Raw genomic sequence first — 20,009 nt, forward strand, 5'->3', positions numbered from 1 at the left:
GTTGCTCCTCTTCCAGTGGGGAGCAGAGCGGCTCTGCTCCTCCGTCTCCTCGTCTTCCTCATCATCCTCTCCATTGCTCGGGCCTGGAGGCGGAGGCTTGGGGTCACTGGCGCTGGCCTTGGAACATTCCACCGATACCCCTAGCCGGAAACCTTGCATGTTGACGAACACCAGGATCGAAGGAGGGATCTTGTCCGGGGCGTGGGAGTGGAAGAGCATCCTTACTGGGCCATCCAGGACCACCAGAGAGTCCTCGTCCACCACGCGCGGGCGACCCAGCATCTTGGTGCCCTCCAGCAGTAGATCAACAGAGCGTAGCACCTCGGGGACTCCGGAGAGGTGGACCCAGATCTTGGTGAGAGCCAAAGAGGCCTGAGGCGTCGCAGTGGCATCCGCAAAAAGCACCGAAATCTTGCTGACCGGGAGGGCGATGCCCCCAGCGTTCTTGCATAAGTTCTTGCAGAGGTTGAGGCTCGCCTTGGTTGGGAAAACCACTGCGAAGTCTGTATCACTGATGCGCCTGACCCTCCAATCCCAGTTGTCTTCAACCAGCGCCTTCAGGTCTTGAGTCAGCAGATCGCAGGTCATGGTGTTCTCCACTGCAATGACCAGAGCCGCATGGTCAGTGCCACCGCCAGCTCCCACCGGCAGCGCCTCCTCGTCCACCTCCAGGCAGTGGAAGCTAACTCCATCAATCGCATACCCATACCACTGTAAGGAGGCCTTCTTGGAGTTCTTGGGGCACATGCCCGTGGTGTGCCCGTCTAGATCACATACGCCGCAGTGCACTGGGAAGTGGCAGCCTGACTGGTAGTGGCCATCTCTACTGCAGTTGAAGCACTTGATGTTTGCATTCTTTCCGGCCGGCACCACCTCGGCCGCATCAGAGAGGGTGGCCGGCGGCGGTGTCGGAGCCGATGGCGCCTGCGGCGTCGAGTGCGACACCGATTTGGCCTTGGGCGGTTGGGCCCCCTGCCGGTTGTTCCCCCACTTCTTCTTGTGCTGTTCCCGCACGCCGGACGACCCCGCGGCGGGCCGGTCCACCTCCTCGCGCCACCGACCACCGTCCCTCTGCCACTCTGGCTCTCGGGCACGGTCACGGACCCAGTCACGGTCACGGTCACGGCGGCGGCCCTCTTCCGCAAAGCTCCTCCTTTCACGAACCTCCCGCTCTTAGCCGCGTCCCTCCTCGGAGTTGAACTCATCAAAGCTTATCTTGTTACTCCCCACCCTTGAATCACCACGCCCACGCTCCATCTCTACCGACGGCGACCCTACGGCAGAGGCGGAGAGGAGGCGGCGGGGGATTTGGCCGGTGGATCTGGTGGATCTGAGCCAGATGCGCACGTCTGAGAGAGTGGCGGCGTGGCTGAGAGTGAGATCTAGGGTTCCCACGGGAATCCAACGCCACTTAAGTAGTGGAGCGGGTCCGCCGTCCACACTTGGGCTGGGCTGAATAGCTGGGCTGGGCCTTTGGGAGGCCACATGCCCTGCCTGTCCACGGCCCACCTCCAGGAGAGAGACGTCTACGGGCCCACGAACGGCCCCAGCGCCAGAAACACTGGGAGTGGGGACAATGGGGCCCACCATTCTCGGGCCCGCCACGCTGACGACCAACGGCACTGACCCACCCTCACCGTTGACTGGAGGCCCTGACGACGCCGCCCGCTCCTCGCCGGCGCACGCCGACGACAGATCAGCCGCGCCTGGTGCCACACCGGAGATCCCCACAGGCCGCGGCTGGATCTGCGGATCCTTGGCCACCTCCGTGCCGCCCCGAGTCCCTGGAGGTCGAGTTGTAGCTGCTCCGGCCGCCGCCCGAAACCGCGAGCCGCGACCGCCCGGCGCCCACGCTCTGCGGCGACCTCCCCGCAGCCTCGCGCTACCCACCCTGGTCCACGCGGGGTCAAGAAAATCACCTAGGCACGCCGAAGTTGGGCCAGATCTGGAGGGCACGGGCGACTCCGGCACCTCTAGCTGCGCCAGATCTTCCTCCTCCTCGTCGGAACTTTCCCCTGCCAAGGCCCAGAACCGCGACCGACCTTGGGGCGCCGCCGGCGACGGCGGGGAACACACAGGGGGGCCTCGCCGGCGCTCGGCGAGGGAGGGGGCCGCGAAATCGCCCACCGCGTCGCCCTTCCAGTCGAAGGAGCTCGTTCCAACGGTCATCTTTCAGTCGTGTCGGCAAGATCCATTTCACTGCCTTCTTTGTCTATTTGATTCTTCTCGATTCTTCCTTTCGTATGATAAGAACATGTGTTAATTCGTCTGGCTGGTCAGATGTGTGCAAGTACAGGACACCGTGGGTACCGTTCTGCAAATGGTGGAGCTGCAATGCGGAGTGCTGGATGTGACGAAGCTGTTCCTCGCCCGCCTACAGGAACACAAGTGTATCAAGGGCGGCCTCTTCTGCCGGAAGCACTTGGCGCTTGACTAAAACATCCACGGATCAGAACCAGTTGTTGTGCAGGAGAAATCTCAAATTCATCGTCTTAAAATTTTAGCTACTAGCTTTAAAGGTGCCGTTTCTTTCCTCAACCGAAGTGTTTCAGAGATGCCGTGCTAGAATTCGATAAACTAAATATTAGAACTGTGGATGCCACATCGAGTTTTATAGATTAATCATGGAAGAAGCGGGCTTTTCTGAATATCTCAGTTCAAACCAAACAAGCAGCCAATTCATACGCATGTGTTCGAACAGAAACATTGCTTAGCCCAGAGATTGTTTCTACCTTACGTGAAAATATCTTCAGCCTAGATGTCTCAGCTCCTGTTACCCTTAGTAGTTATTTTAACTACTTACTACTAGTTCAGACTAACTATAGTTCAGACTCCAGCTATTCATCATGGACTAGATGTGCCTTTTACCATCTTGACAGCAAGCTCATCACAAAATAAGGGGGACTGTGATCCAGGTGTAAACCTCCGCCATCAGAACTTCAGTACCGTAGTAGGAGTGGAGGCCCTGCTGGGAGGCCACTCTCCAAGCTCATCATGCGAGTTGTTTGCCTATTAAAGTGACAAGTGAGCACAACAGTCATTAGAATGTATCGAGTGTGCGTAGTTGATATTTACCCGATTGAACTTAACTCATTCACAGAGCCGGAATTTCACTTTATCTTTTTGATTAAACTGGCTGGAGGACTGCCTTTCAATTAGAAGAAGAGAATTTGCACAAACTATTTACATTGGCCTATGGGCAAGGATAATCCGAGAAGACCCGCGAAACAGATGGTGACTACCCCCTAGTGGAAGTGGATTTGTACAACCGGATGTCAGCCACCTCCGGATCACTCTTCAAACTACATGGTTGAAACTGAAAGGAAGCTGAGATGCGAAAACCAGCTTGTGCTTCACTAAGAATGAAAGCGTTGCACATGGGTTTTTTGTCACCCATATAAGCCATATTTAACAAAGGAGATCTTTATCGAAAAACAAAGGAGATATACTTTTCACGAAATACCAACTCTGTGGGTCACAGATGCAATGATGCTAGAAGTAAAGTGTAACCAATAGTTCCCCTGTCGTGCTATTTTTATGTTCTCTGCACCCATTGAACAAAAAGCCAATATTTATGTATACACAACTAAAAGTGCTCATCATTTCAGACACCACCTACTCAACCAAGAGAACTGTAAGTGGAAGAAACTTAAACTACAAACAAGATGAGGAGTTCTTTACTCACTGTGCTTTTGCATACTGTTCTAACAAATAAAACTCTGCCTTTTCCTCTGCCGTCTGGAAATATGTTGCAAACGATATTTATGAGTGAAAAAATAAAATTGGTTAACTCATACGTAAATTATTAACAAATTTCAAACCTCGATGACACTGAAGCTTCTAATGCTAACACATAATCATTGGTGTTCTGCCTTTTCTGAGCCCTTCCTCCAGCCACTGAGCAAGACTTTCTTCCTTTGGATCGTTCTGCTTTCTTGGCCCAACACGCTGGTGCTGGTTCTGGCAGCATTTCATGACCAGAATTATTCCCACTCAAAGTATATGTTATGTGCGTAGAGCAGAAACCTTTCATACATGTTCTGCTCTCGCTACATCCTTCATACTTGCAGCGTCTGCCGCCGCCATGTTCGACACAATAATCACTTCGCCCTTGCGCACTCTTCCTGCATCCTTGAGACTTGCATCGCCTTCCCCCGCCATGCGTAATACAGTAATCTGTATTTCCTTGAGCACCTTTCCCACAACCATCATATTTACACCTCTTGCCACCTCCGTGCTTAATACAACGGTCTGTGCGGCCTACACTGCTTTTACATGATGATGCTGCCTTCGTGCACCCAACAACTGCGCAGCACCTTTTGTGCGGCCTTGAATTATGGAAAACGCATAGAGGTGTGCTTCCATGTGCACCATTTGTACAGCCTTCAACCATGCAGCCCTGTGAATCATTGTTGTGGACCTTGTCATGCACTGTATTTCCTTGGGATGTCCTGCATCCTTGGTAGGTGGACACCACAACTTCACCATTAAGGACATTTCCATTGTGCAGCGGTGGTAACACTCTATTACTATGGACAATCCTCAACTGCCTGTTGTGTTCTGTGGCAGAGGCATTCACTTGTTTCTTTCCTTTCCTGTCATAGAATTTCCTAAGCTGAATGATTTTCTTCTCTTTGTCCTGAGGAGACAGGGACATAGCAAAAACATCCTGGCTCACTTCCTGGCAGAGTGCTTCTGCTTCTGCTTCTGCCTCAAAATCACAGTTCTGATCTGGTTTTTCCTGGGCATGGATATTGTTGATTCCTGTGCTGCCCATAGCATTCCCAGCAACTCCTCTCACCCTGATTGATACTTCTGATTTGGTGCACAGTAGTGTGCTGGAACCAGGTTCACCTTGTGGGTGGCCTCCACCATGGGAAGAGTATAAATCTAAGCCATCTCCTATGATGTAAGGGCATCCAATCATCTGATATAGTTGTCCCACACGGTGAACTTTGCAGGTAGTACCTCTTTCTGTCATCGACGGCGACCCAGCAGCCTTCACTGTACTTTCAGATTGTGTAGCCTCTTTCGCGTGATCAAGCGCCACAACAAACACCTGTTTGCCAAACTGCATGAAACTGTCTTCCTTTAATGACGATGTGATAGCACCTTGTTTTGACAACAACATGGAAGTGGCAGCAACTTGTTCATGTTCAGACTGCATAACTTCGCCCACCAAATGACCTGCTGCAATAAGCCCATGATTTTCAGAACGTGTGGCCTCTTTTGCAGCATCGCTTGTCGTGAGAAACTTCTGATGTTCAGGCTGCATACTCTCTTCTTCCATTACTGAGGCTGTGGCAGCACCATGTCCTACAATTGACAAGGATGCTGTAGCAGCATGCTCCTGTTCTAACTTTGACAAGGGCATCATAGGAATAGCATCTTCTTCTGAAATTGACGATGATACTGAAGCTTTAGCCACATTTTCAGACCTAGCAACATTGTCATCTTCTGGAACATTGCCATCTTTTTCAACACTATCTTCGTCAGTGCTCAAATCAACAAAATCTACTTTCACAAAACACGCATCATCATCCAAGTCAATGTAATCCACTACCGTCATCGATGAACCTGAAACAACAACAAAAAGTGTGAATAACAGGCACGAACAAATGCAGAAAGACCAGATACACATCCAGTAACTGTTAAACCTGAAAGATTTTACGATTCTAATGTAGCAAGATTAGTAGGTGGCTGATCACGCTCCCACACAATTAGGATTCCAATGGTATCTCTGTTATAATCTCTTAAGTCCTCAGTAATATAATGGATTAAGCTGGTGTTGATGGTCACTCAACCTTGGACTATCCTGTCTAACATATGTATATAAATACAATAGTTTTTATAATGCAGTGTGCCTTACTGTCAGAAGTGAATTTTCAATGCGAATTTTCAGCAAGATATAATTATCTTTGTGTGATAAATAGATCGTCCAGTAGCATATTTGCATGATCGACTTTGTATAGTTTCTTCAACGAATAGGTCTTAAGCAAACAAGAAAAGTAACAATGAAACTGATTTTCTTCAAAAGCCTTTAATTCTCCATTCATGTTTGCGCAGTGGATAATTCTGAAATATTCATTATTTGTTGGAGCCTTGCATGGAAAACGTACAAGATATTTACATGGATGCTATAACCTAATATAGCAGAAGGTTAGAGCAATGCTTGCTAAATGCGGTACGGTCATTGATGATGTTGTATTGTGATTCAAATTCATATACTAAAGGGAGGCTAACTTCTGACTACGCTACGCTTCGGCCCAAGCCGGTACGGATCGTTGGCACCGCCTATATATACATCTTGTAAGCCGCCGGCTAGGGTTTATCAGATTATAAGATCACCCACGGCGTTTGTAAACACCTCCCAATATAGTGAAGTTTTGCTGGCTGGCGCCCGTGGTTTTTTTCCCTTCTGTGTTGGAAGGGGTTTTCCACGTTAAATCTTGTGTCCCCTGCGTGTGTTCTTGTTTCGTTCTTCGTTATTTGCTTGTCGCTTTTATAACAAGTGGTATCAGAGCCCGTGTTTCAATCTAGGGTTTTGCGACATGTCTTCCTTGAAGTTCGATCTACCGCAGCTGGATTACACCACGAGATTTTCTCTGTGGCAAGTGAAGATGAGGACGATACTTACCCAATCTTCTGATCTGGATGAAGCTCTTGATGGTTTTGGCAAGAAAGATGCCAAGACCTGGACCGACGATGAAAAGAGGAAAGACCGTAAGGCTTTTTCATTAATTCAGCTTCATCTATCCAACAATATCTTGCAGGAAGTGCTAGCTGAGAAATCCGCAGCGGCGCTGTGGTTGAAACTGGAATCGATCTGCATGTCCAAAGATCTAACCAGTAAGATGCACGTGAAGATGAAGTTGTTCTCGCACAAGCTGCAAGAAGGTGCGTCAATGATGAATCACCTATCGATCTTTAAAGAGATCGTTTCTGATTTGCTATCCATGGAGGTAAAATATGATGATGAGGATCTAGCTCTTATACTGTTAGTCTCGTTGCCTAATTCTTTTGCGAATTTTCGAGACACCTTGTTATACAGTCGTGATGAACTAACCCTTGCCGAAGTTTATGAGGCCCTCCAGCAGAGGGAAAAGATGAAATCTATGGTGCAGCAGAGGGTTCGTCATCTAAGGCGAAGCACCGCAGTCCGAGGCAGGACCGAGAACAGAAACAACAACTACAACAACTACAACAGAGATAAGAGCAAGACCGACAGAGGTCGCTCAAAGTCCAAGGGACGAGATGGTAAGTTCTGCAAATCCGTAAGAAAACTAGCCACAATATTGATGATTGTTGGAAGTTGCAGAACAAAGAGAAAAGAAACGGTACTTGCCAACCGAAAAACAAATCTGAGGGTGATGGTAAGGCTGCTGTTGTTTCCAGTGATAATTCTGATGGCGATTGCCTAGTTGTGTTTGCTGGTTGTGTTTTTGGTAATGATGAGTGGATCCTTGATTCTGCATGTTCGTTTCATATTTGCTGTAACAAAGACTGGTTCAGTTCTTATGAGTTTGTGCAGTGTGGGGATGTTTTGCGTATGTGAGATTACAACCCACGTGAGATCGTGGGCATTGGCTCCGTTCAGATCAAGATGCATGATGGCATGACACGCACTCTGACAGATGTGAGACACATACCTGGCATGGCCAGAAATTTGATCTCTCTCAGTACCCTTGATGTTGACGGGTACAAACAGTCCGGTTCTCGCGGAGTTCTGAAGGTATCAAAAGGTTCTCTCGTTCACATGATTGGTGATATGAATTCTGCAAAGTTATATGTTCTTAGAGGTAGCACTTTGTCTGGTATTGCTGCTGCTGTTATTCCTGATGAACCTGGTAAAAGTAATCTCTGGCATATGCGTCTTGGACATATGAGTGAACATGGCATGACAGAATTGCACAGGAGAGACCTGCTAGATGGCTGCAATTTGAGTAAGTTTGAGTTCTGTGAGCACTGCATTTTTGGTAAGCATAAAAGAGTTAAATTCAATGCTTCCGTTCATACCACTAAAGGGATTTTAGATTATGTACATGCTGATGTGTGAGGACCTTCCCGCAAGACTTCTCTTGGTGGTGCAAATTACATGCTTACTATCATAGATGATTACTCCAGAAAAGTGTGGCCTTTCTTTCTGAAACATAAATCTGATGTGTTTGATGCTTTTAGAAAGTGGAAAGTTATGGTAGAGAAGCAAACAGAAAAGAAAGTTAAATTGCTTAAATCGACAATGGCATGGAGTTTTGTTCTACTGTTTTCAATGATTATTGCAGCGGCAGAAGGCATTGTCGTGCACCACACCATCCCATATACTCCTCGTGAGAATGGTGTGGCGGAGAGGATGAGCAGAACCATCATCTCCAAGGCTCGCCGCATGTTGTCTAATGCTGGTATGCATAGACGTTTACGGGGCTGAAGCGACCTCCACACTTTGTTACTTGATAAACAGGTCACCTTGTATTCCGCTTGATAAGAAAACTCCTATTGAGGTATGGTCTGGTTCACCTGCTGATTATTCACAGTTGAGAGTTTTCGGTTGCACTGCTTATGCTCATGTTGATAATGGAAAGCTAGAGCCTAGGGCTGTTAAGTGTGTGTTTCTTGGTTATGGTTCAGGAGTTAAGGCATACAAGTTATGAAATCCTGAAACTAAGAAAGTTTTGCATAGCAGGAATGTTGTCTTTAATGAGGCTGTTATGTTTTATAAGAGTTCATCTACAGATGTTGTTACGATGCTTTGTTGATTTTTCTGATAATTCTGATGATGAACAACAGAGGATTAGCGTGCAGGTGGAGCACGTGGAGGAGAAAGAAAATGATGTTGCTGAAATTGATAACATTGTTGTTCAGCAATCACCACCTGTTTTGCAGCAAACAAATAGTTCCATTGCTGTTGATAGACCGAGGCGTAACAAAGGTCCACGTCCTCGTTTAATTGAAGAATGTAATCTTGTTCATCATGCTTTGAGTTGTGCTGGACAGGTGGAGCATGATACTGAACCTGCTACATATACTGAGGCCGTTGCATCCGTTGACCGCGTGAAGTGGATTTCTGCTATGCAAGAGGAGATGCAATCGCTTGACAAGAATGGCACATGGGATGTTGTGCCCTTGCCTAAACAAAAGAAGGCTGTCCGCTGTAAGTGGATATTTAAAAGAAAGGAAGGTTTGTCTCCTAATGAGCCTCCGAGGTATAAGGCAAGGTTAGTAGCAAAAGGTTTTAGCCAAATTCCAGGTATTGATTATAATGATGTATTCTCTCCGGTTGTGAAGCATAGTTCCATTCGTGCATTCTTTGGTATTGTGGCTATGCGTGATCTTGAGCTTGAGCAGCTAGATGTAAAGACTGCTTTTCTGCATGGTGAGCTTGAGGAGGAGATATACATGGACCAGCCTGAAGGTTTTGTTGTGCACAGTAAGGAGGATCTTGTTTGCAAGTTGAAGAGGTCCCTTTATGGTTTGAAACAGTCTCCAAGACAGTGGTATAAAAGGTTTGATTCGTTTATGCTTGCACATGAGTTTAAGAGATCTAAGTATGATAGTTGTGTTTATATCAAGTTTGTTAATGGATCACCAATATACTTGCTGTTATATGTTGATGATATGTTGATTGCTGCCAAGAGCAAGAAAGAGATCACTACTTTAAAGTCACAATTAAGTAGTGAGTTTGAGATGAAGGATCTTGGTGCTGCTAAGAAAATACTAGGTATGGAAATTACAAGAGACAGAAAATCTAGTGTGTTATTTCTTAGTCAGCAAAATTACATTCAGAAAGTTCTTCATCGTTTTAATATGCATGATGCAAAGCCTGTTAGTACACCAATTGCTTCTCACTTCAAATTGTCAGCATTGCAATGTCCTAGTACTGATGAAGATATTGAGTACATGTCTCGAGTTCCATATTCTAGTGATGTTGGTTCTTTGATGTATGCCATGGTTTGTTCTCGTCCTGATTTATCATATGCTATGAGTTTGGTTAGTCGATACCTAGCTGATCCTGGTAAAGAACATTGGAGAGCTGTTCAGTGGATTTTCAGGTACCTTCGTGGCACATCTAAAGCTTGCTTGAAGTTTGCCAAGACCGGTGAGGGACTCGTAGGCTATGTGGATTCAGATTTTGCTGCCGATTTGGATAAGAGAAGATCCCTCACAGGTTATGTGTTCACTGTTGGTGGATGTGCTGTGAGTTGGAATGCAACGTTACAATCTGTTGTTGCCCAATCTACGACCGAAGCAGAATATATAGCAATTAATGAAGCTGGTAAAGAGTCTGTTTGGTTGAAAGGTTTGTATGCTGAGCTTTGTGGAGATGATTCTTGCATTAACTTGTTTTCTGACAGTCAAAGTGCAATATACCTTACTAAAGATCAAATGTTCCATGAGAGGACAAAGCACATTGATATCAAGTACCATTATATTCGCGACATTGTTGCTCAAGGTAAACTGAAGGTATGCAAGATAAGTACTCATGATAATCCTGCTGATATGATGACAAAGCCAGTTCCTGTTTCCAAGTTTGAGCTTTGCTCAAGCTTGGTTGGTATAACTGTTTAGCCCAAGTGGCTATTGGCGCCAGCAAGTGTTTTTCCTTTGTTGTTCAGGAGATTGTTGAAGTTCATGCTACAGGATGGAATTTGTCTCAAGGTGGAGTTTGTTGTATTGTGATCCAAATTCATATACTAAAGGGAGGCTAACTTCTGACGAGCGGAGCGAGGCCCGTTGCCGGAGGCTTGGGCCGAAGCGTAGAGTAGTCAGCCCATACGTCGTGCCCTACAGGGACGCCTGCGGGGGGTGCGGGGGGCGGCAGGCCCCCGCGGTACGGTACGGATCGTTGGCACCGCCTATATATACATCTTGTAAGCCGCCGGCTAGGGTTTATCAGATTATAAGATAACCCACGGCGTTTGTAAACACCTCCCAATATAGTGAAGTTTTGCTGGCTGGCGCCCGTGGTTTTTTCCCCTTCTGTGTTGGAAGGGGTTTTCCACGTTAAATCTTGTATCCCCTGCGTGTGTTCTTGTTTCGTTCTTCGTTATTTGCTTGTCGCTTTTATAACAGATGAATCTTGCTAAATATGGTACGTGGTCAGCAACCCACTTTGATTAAAACACAAGAAACGGTTCTAATAGTTAAGGCTAACCAATCAATAAAAGCAACAAGAAATGAATACACAAACAGGCTGATCTCACCGGACTGAAAACTAGATTAGTTCACAGTCAGCTGACCCCTTTTTTTTTCGAGTGTAAACTGACCCTTTTTTTAAGGTGGCGGCAGAAGAATAATACTAGCAATCATATTAACACAGCCTAGGAAACAAAGTTCGCATTACAGGGAATAGCACGTACAGCAAGACTGATAAAAGAAGGGGTGAATTGATCTGTGCATGCACAATACCTCGGTCTTGATCTGGTTTGCTACCAGGCTCTGGCTACAGCTCCAAATCGACCTTCAAGAAGCAAGAAGAGATTAAAGTTTGTGGGCGGCCATGAAGGGGATTCGCGATTTTAGAGTGCTAAATTTCTAGGGCTTCCATGATACTACTAGAACAAGCAACGGCGAGGAGCCACCATGTCCATGGGAGAGGGGAGGAGAGAGGGCAGTCAGGGGACCCACGGGAGAGAGAAGCGATGCAGGAAGGATTCTGCTGGGTCACGTAAGAGAGAGAGAGAGAGAGGAGAGAGAGAGAGAGGAAGAAGAAGGCTAGATGAGCGGAGGAACTCACCTGCCGACCTGCGTCGCCGTCCTGCTTCCTTCTTCTGCTCGGTCTCTCGGTGTAGCTGTAGCGGTAATGTAGGGCGGGGGGGGGTGACAGAGAATTACGGTGGAGCACCCAGGGAGACAGCCCCCTGAATCTGACCGCTCGTTACTCGTATCCCGCAGCGTTAACTGTTGTGTATTCCCGTTGTATTAAGCGAACAAAGGACCCACAATGTGCCCGCCCGTTTTCCCTTTTCACCCGTCTCCTTCCCAGATTCAGTCGCCATTGTTCGCTTCAGCCTCCTGTATCATCTCCAAACCAAGAACCTATCTCCGATTCATCCATCATGTCGCCGACACCAAAGCCATCCATAGATCCATGCTCTGCCGTCAGGATTTACACAGTCGCAGGGCCATTCGTCATCTTCTTCCCCTCCACGGCCGGCTACAACTCCATCGCGACGCCACCACCGAGAAGTGATCCACCAGCGAAGTTGTGACCAGATCCGGCCCCCCAGCCACTCATTGGCCTACTCTACGGTTTTCCTCGAGGAATCGATGCCAAAAATGCTTTTGATGGTCCGAATGTTACACATCCGATCTTTTTCTCAAGTCTCAGATCTGTTTCATTGAATCCTTCTAATGGATTCTGATATTCTCTGTTTACATCATCTGTGGTGTTCATGTATCTTGGATCTGTATTATGGTTCTTTGTTAATATTGCAGATTTTATTCCTACAGAAAACTTTTTTTTTCGAGAAATACAGAAAACTGCATTGCTTTTTGTGTTCATAACGTGTGACTTTGAGACATATATCCAGATGATGTGAAAAAGGGATCCAGATGATGCGTTGTACTCTTTTTTTCATGTTGCGGAAATTTTTATTGTTCATATATCCATTTTCTTGATCCACCAATTTTTTGGTTCCATAATTAGCTATTTTATTCAAGGGATCTCAACTATAAATGTCTGAATCAATAGATTGTTTTCTGAAGAAAAAATTGTAGTTCACAATCTGTATCTGTAAACCGTGTAAGAAATGCCGCATTATGCAAGAAAATTTTGTTCTGCTTAAATTCTTGATCATATTTAAAAATATATTAACCTCCGAAATTTAATTTATGGATCATATGGAAAAAAAAACTCGGTTGCGTCAGTAGCACGGGATGTTGATTCTGTTTCGGTCTGTTCTAGTGACGGCAGCCATGGTTAATCAATGCGTATTGCACCCGTATTTCTCCTTTTTAATTTATGTATAGCAGACTGGTGGGTCCCTGCATTTAAAACTCGCTACTTTGTCCACGGATCATGAAGTCGCCCGAAACCACAAAGATTTAGGGTACGCGCGTCCCTGTGAGCCAAAAATTCACGTCCGGGGGTGACAAAAACTTTCTGCCCACTTCGCTTTTCCTATCCCTGCTACTGCTAGTGCCTGGTGGCAGGAGTGGTGAACAATATTTTACCGTGGTACTCGCGTATACGCGAAATGAATGGCGAATTGATAAAACGTGAAAAAAAATACTTTGTAAGTTTAGTTGATAACTCCATTTGATATTTCCATATTGTTATGTATATCTTCTAAAACTAAAGATGAGGATTTAATCACTTTAAAATCTATAAATCTGAAACATAAAATCAACTTGACCGAAAGATTAAACTGCTTAGGTCTGATCGTGATGTAGAGTATTTTTCCAACAAGTTTGATTTTTTTTGTGCAGAGCATGGTATTTTCTATGAGATGACGTCTCCCTACTCACCCTGGTCAAATGGGGTGGCTGAAAGACTCTAACTGATTTGGTTAACGACATGTTAGATACATCGAGTCTATCTAAAGTATAGTGGAGGGAGACGATAATAACCACGTGTCATGTCCTAATACATGTTTCCACAAAAAATAAAACAATTACTCCTTTTGAGAAATGGGAAAGGAAAAATGTTGAAACTCTCCTATTTATGGAGTTGGCTTGTTTGGCGAAAATGAATGTGCCAATACCCAAGAAACGCAAGCTTGGACCAAAAACCGTGGACTGTGTTCAATTGGGATATGTGTTTCATACCATTGGCTATAGATTTTTGATAGTAAAATCTGGGGTATCCAACATGCATATTGGTACTATTATAGAGTTGAATAATGTGACTTTCTTTGATGACAACTTTTTCATGAAAGACACGTCTAGCTCATCAAATTAGGAGATGCCTAATTCATTAAGTCAGAAGTTAGTTACAACTCATGAACCTACCATTGCGATAGAACACTATGATAATCATGTGAATGAAAACAATAAAGCTACCAAAAGGAGCAAGAGACATAGGACTGCAATGTTCTTTGGTGATGATTTCAATTGTGTACCTCGTGGATGACACTCCCACTTCTATCTTAGAAGCATGTGCATCCCAAGATGCTGACTACTAGAATGAAAATGTCAGTACAGAGATGGATTCCATCTTAGTTAATGGAACTTGGAAGGTTACTAGTCGTCTGAGTGCAAACCTACAGGATGTAAATGGATGTTCAAGAAAAAAGCTTAGGTCTGATGGTACTATTGAAAAGTACAAGGCACGACTTGCGATCAAGAATTATACTCAGAAGAAGGCAAGGACTTCTTTGATACATACTCACAAGTAGCTGTATTAACCACTATTTAAGTACTACTTTCCTTGGTTGACTCGCGTGATCTTCTCGTTCATCAAATGGACGTTGATATAGCTTTCCTAAATTGAGAGTTTGATGAGGAAATTTATATGGATTAACCCAATGAATTTGTCGTAGCTGGCCGAGAAGGAAAGGTGTGTAAGTCATTGAAGTCTTTGTATGGTGTTAAACAAGCACCTAAACAATGGCGCGAGAAGTTCAAAAGAACCTTAAACGCTTAAGGCTTTATCGTAAACGAAGCTGATAAGTGTGTATACTATCACCATGTTGGGAGCGAGGGAATTATCTTGTGTCTCTATGTTGATGACATATTAATATTTGGGACCAGTCTTACTGTTATCAAGGAGGTCAAAGAGTTACTATCTCGTTGATTTGAGATGAAGGACTTAGGAGTAGCTAGTGTAATCTTAAACATCAAGCTTCTCAAGGATGACAATATATGGTGGGATTACATGGCTTCAATCCCACTATGTGGAAAAGATATTGAGTCGTTTGGAGTATAGCGACTGCAAGTCTTCTCGAACTCCTTATGATCCTAGTGTGCTAATTCGAAAAAACTGAAGAATTGCGAGAGATCAATTGAGATATTCTCAAATCATTGGCTAGATTATGTACTTAGCCGGTGCCACAAGGCCTGGCATTTGCTATTTGAAAGGCACTGCGAGCTATGGTATTCACTATACTAGGTATCCAAGTGTACATGAGGGTTATAGTGACTCAAACTAGATTTCTGATGCTGATGATACTAAGGCCACGAGTGGTTATTTGTTTACACCTGGAGGTGGCACTGTTTACTAGAAGTTTTGCAAGAAAACCATCTTAACGAGTTCCACAATGGAAGCAAAACTCACAACACTAGACACCGCCACTGTTGAAGCTGAGTGGCTTCGTGGGCTCTTGATGAACTTAACTGTGGTTGAGAAACCAATACCCACTATCCCTATGAACTGTGGTAATCAAACTGTGATCATTAAAGTAAACAACTCTAAGGATGAAGTCATCAGGGCATATGAAGAGGAGATTGAAATCTGTCAGGAAAATGAAACACCATATTCAATTCATCCTGGAAGTACGAAGATGTACATGGACTTAAAGGAGTTGTTTTGGTGGAATAACATGAAGCGGGAGATTGCTCAGTATGTGTCTGAATGTCATACTTGTAAGAGAGTTAAGGCAGAACACCAAAGTCCCGCAGGACCACTACAACCCTTACCAATTCCGGAGTGGAAGTGGGAAGAACTAGGTATGGATTTTATCATCGGACTACCCATGACCATTAAGAAGAAGGACATGATATGGGTAATCATGGACCGGTTGACGAAAAGTGCGCATTTCTTAGCGGTAAATCAGAAGGATACATGTGAGAAGCTTATAGATCTTTACATCAGAAATTGTGAGTAAGCACGGAGTTCCCAAGAAGATAGTGTCAGATCGAGGATCTGTGTTCACATCAGCTTTCTGGAAACAACTACACGAAGCTTTAGGATCCAAGTTGGAATACAACACCGCTTGTCATCCTCAAACGGGAGGACAGACTAAGAGGACAAACCAGATACTAGAGGACATGCTCAGGGCTTGTGCCCTAGATTTTGGAGGATCGTGGGAAGAACACTTACCTTTAGCAGAGTTTTCGTACAATAATAGCTATCAAAGCAGCATCAAGATGGCACCGTTTGAAGATTTGTACGGAAGGAAGTGTAGATCACCTATATGTTGGTACGAGGCTAGATCAAGCAAAGAGTTTAACCCAGATTATGTGAAGGAGAAACAACAAATCATCGATGTGATTAGTGATAGACTCAAGATAGCTCAAAGCCGATAGAAAAGTTACGCGGATCAGAAAAGGAGGACATGGGAACCAAAAGTTGGAGACATGGTATACCTAAAGGTTAGTCCGATGAAAGGACTTCAGAGATTTGGACTAAAGGGGAAACTCAGCCCAAGATACATCTGACCTTTTAAGATATTGAGTCAAAACCGAGGGTTAGCCTTTGAACTGGAGTTACCAGGGAAGTTAGCCTAAGTACACAATGTATTCGATGTGTCACAACTTTGGAGATGTTTAAAGACACCACATGAGCCAGTATCACATGAAGACCTAGATCTTCAGCCAGATTTGACTTACATCGAGAAACCAGCCAATATTCTCGAGAAGAACTGGAAACAACTCCAAAACAGAGCAACCAAATACTGTAAAATACAATGGAAACATCATCCCGTGAGGGAAGCCACCTGGGAGAAAGAGGAAGATCTAAGGAAATCCTATTCGGAGTTATTCAGGTATTACCAACCACAACTTCGGGACGAAGTTTTCTTTAAGGGGGGAGGCTGTAATATCCCCGGATTCAAGACGATTGCGGGGTAGAATTTAGAAAGGGATGTGCATTGCATCGTAAAATCTGGGGAAATTTCGCGCTTTATTACAAACTACATCTTAAGGGGGAACAAGTTTCTCTCTGGACACCAGAAAGGGTTAGGGTTTTGAGAGTGCGATAAACTTGGACGACCTATCTTATCTTAACTTAGGGTTTCGAGAAGAGAGGGGAACAATCCACATTTTAACTTAAGTTGCATGATTGAATTCAAACAAGTTAAGTTTGAATTTCAAATTCAAACCTCATTTAGGTATATTATAATTCAAATAATGAATAATTCATAAAACAATATTATAAACTGGAAAATTATTAATATAAAAGAATAAAAATTCATATGAAATGCTCATTAGAGAAACTTGAGCTTTATTGATATCACACATAAAAATACAATGTCATTACAATATTCATATGAATTTAACATTACATCACACATTTCAGAAATTGATTAAATGAAAAAGAAAAGGAAAATTACAAGGAATTGTAACATGCTAAACTACACAATTTAATCTTCAAGAACTTCTTGATCAACATGGCATTGAGATCTTCTTGACCATCCATTTTGATCCTTGCACACACACACAACAAATAGAAATGGCATTAAGCCAAGTGCAGGTTAGGAAAAGAAACAAAAATTTGGATGGATATCACCAAACCAGCCGAGAGCTCATCCACTCACACACAAGTTCCAACCAGGGAACACACAGGCAGCTCACAAGGCATGGTGCATGCCCAACATCACGCAGGCCAGGGAGAGTCAGCAAAATGGTGCCAGACATTGATGTCGACCAAGAGATCATGGAGAGGAGCATATATAAAAAATTTCAAGCCAAAACCCTAGCAGCTCATCGACAGCAGCTTCACCATGGTAAGAACGCTTAGAACAAGAAGAACAGCAAACCACCAGAAATCCTCCAGAAACAGTTCCACCAAGAACTGCTAACTGTTGAGCAAGCACAAGATGGAGTAGATCATCACAAGCTAGCCAGGAGGAGCAGGGCAAGCATAAGAAATCATCGAGAAGTAAAACCACTACACCAACACCATTTTCTAGGAGCTGGAGTGAGGTATAAACAGAAATATATGAGCAATCATCTGATTTGCTCATAAATAAGCATATGCATCACACACAAGCCAAAGGGTAGGATTACCCTATGAGCATCATCATTTGGTGTAAACCAGCGGTGCTGGCAAAATAGGATATAGGCTAGAAAGGATTTACCCAAGGGAAGACTTTGTCTGGCCAAGTGTATCACCACTTTGGCAAATCAAAGTATCCAGCAAAGATTGGTTCACAACCAGCTAGCCCAACTCACCTAGCACCTATTGGTTAGCAAACCATTAGAAATATAGACAAATGGTTGTCTATTTAATTTTTTGAACACTAAAAAGCTACTGGAAATCCAAAAGAGGAACAAATGGTAAGCATTTATCAAGCCACAGTAAGCCACAGAGAGGGGAGCTACCTTTGACAGCAAATATTCATTATCCAGGTCACCTCAAACCCAAAACAGATAAGCCAAGCCATTACATCATTACCCAGAAGGGTTCAGAATGAGCTAGGGTCCCCAACCAATGGTTGGCATCCCTCTAGCTCAAGTCAAGCAATTAAAAGAATCATAATTGTATCATAGTTCATCTCATTTATCCGTTTAATCAAGCCAAGCTACACAGATAAATGAATTACACAAGCAACCAATGGCCTAGACACTTGCAAATGATCTAGAGGATCACTACAAGCATCTGTAGATGCGTTACTAAGCAGAACCATGCACCAGCACCAGATATGAGCCACACAGACACAGAGATAAGCCACAGTCAGGCACAGATAGTGAAATAGCAAGCAACCAGCAAGCAGCTGATAATCACAAGATCATCAGGGCCTGCCAGAGCAAGCTAGGGCATGCTAAAGCATGCTAGAGTCTTGTTAACACCAGATTTTGGACAAATCAGGAGGTGGGCCGTAAGGGAGATGGGCTTGGAAGATTACACGTAGAAGATCTCTGAAACGGCCTTGCACGGAGAGTTTGGGCTAGATTGCCCGTGTATCTTTAATTATGGTAGATTGTATCTTAGATTAAAAGTTAGAGTTTGTATCGTGCACGGTGGGGATTGTTCCCACGTTAGAAAGTCCCCTGGACTATAAATATGTATCTAGGGTTTATGGAATAAACAACAACCAACGTTCAACCAACTAAATCAATCTCGGCGCATCGCCAACTCCTTCGTCTCGAGGGTTTCTACCGGTAAGCAACATGCTGCCTAGATCGCATCTTGCGATCTAGGCAGCACAAGCTCCACGTTGTTCATGCGTTGCTCGTACTGAAGCCTTTTTGATGGCGAGCAACGTAGTTATCATAGATGTGTTAGGGTTAGCATAGTTCTTCGCGTAACACGCTATCGTAGTGCAACCCTTGCATGTCTAGCCGCCCTCACACCTATCTTAGGTGTGGGGGCGGCACCCCGCTTGATCATTATTTAGTAGATCTGATCCGTTACGGTTGCTCCTTGTTCATCAAGGATTAGTTTAATATCTGCAATAGTTAGGCCTTACAAGGGGCTGGAGGATCCAGCGGCACGTAGGGTGTCGTTCGCTAGTCCTAGACAGGATGTTCCGGGAATCAACCTCGTGTTGGTTTTTAGGCCTTGTCTAGGATCGGCTTATGATCACCGTGCGTGGCCGCGAGGCCCAATCCTGAGTAGGATGATCCGATTATGCGGTGAAAACCCTAAATCGTCGTAGATCTAATTAGCTTTATCTTGATCAAGCAGGACCACCATATATTCGTGCACCCCGTACGAATCATGGGTGGATCGGCTCCTTGAGCCGATTCACAGGATAACCTGAGAGCCGATCGAGTCTCGTATTTAATGTTTACGTGTATGCCATGCAGGAAACTAAGCGAGGCATCTTCATCACCTTCCTGACCAGGTATAGGTCAGGTGGCACGCCCTTGCAATCAGCATCGGACGTGTGACCAGAATGCTTTGCGGGCCGTCGCTCGGAGGGACCTCGGCCAGCCGCAGCCCTAGGTTGTTCCCGGCTCTACGGTGTTGCCCGTCGCTGCCCGCCGGTGGGTTTCTGACGTCAACACATTCTGGCACGCCCGGTGGGACAAGCTTCTACATCAACCACATCGCCATCTACATCTGAGATGGCGGACGGCACGCCAGTCACATACGAGGATCTGACCGACGAGCTCAAGAAGAAGTATGACGAGATCAAAGTCATCCTCGAAGCCGACCTCATCGGCTCTTTCCACAGAACCCGTTCACA

At 45.0% G+C, this 20,009-nt stretch overlaps 1 protein-coding gene across 1 annotated transcript; it reads right to left on the reverse strand.

The window, feature by feature from the left end:
* Positions 1-2,639: 2,639 nt before the first annotated feature.
* Positions 2,640-11,895, reverse strand: LOC127294498 (uncharacterized). The gene is made up of 5 exons (XM_051324330.1): positions 11,732-11,895; positions 11,355-11,455; positions 3,822-5,577; positions 3,686-3,738; positions 2,640-3,009 (listed from the first exon to the last, which is right to left on the reverse strand). The coding sequence occupies exons 2-4, from the start codon at positions 11,392-11,394 to the stop codon at positions 3,705-3,707; spliced, it is 1,830 nt and encodes a 609-aa protein (XP_051180290.1). The 5' UTR covers positions 11,395-11,455; positions 11,732-11,895; the 3' UTR covers positions 2,640-3,009; positions 3,686-3,704.
* Positions 11,896-20,009: the final 8,114 nt, after the last annotated feature.

The sequence above is a fragment of the Lolium perenne genome, chromosome 4 (assembly GCF_019359855.2).
Source record: "Lolium perenne isolate Kyuss_39 chromosome 4, Kyuss_2.0, whole genome shotgun sequence".
Lineage (NCBI taxonomy): Eukaryota > Viridiplantae > Streptophyta > Magnoliopsida > Poales > Poaceae > Lolium > Lolium perenne.

Excerpts from the sequence above, each read along its gene's own strand:
- LOC127294498 (XM_051324330.1), bottom strand. The coding sequence starts at position 11,394 with ATGCACAGATCAATTCACCCCTTCTTTTATCAGTCTTGCT. Across the intron at positions 5,578-11,354 it reads CTTCTTTTATCAGTCTTGCT|GTTCATCGATGACGGTAGTG; the intron begins GTACGTGCTATT and ends TTGTTGTTTCAG. Across the intron at positions 3,739-3,821 it reads GAAGCTTCAGTGTCATCGAG|ACGGCAGAGGAAAAGGCAGA; the intron begins GTTTGAAATTTG and ends ACATATTTCCAG.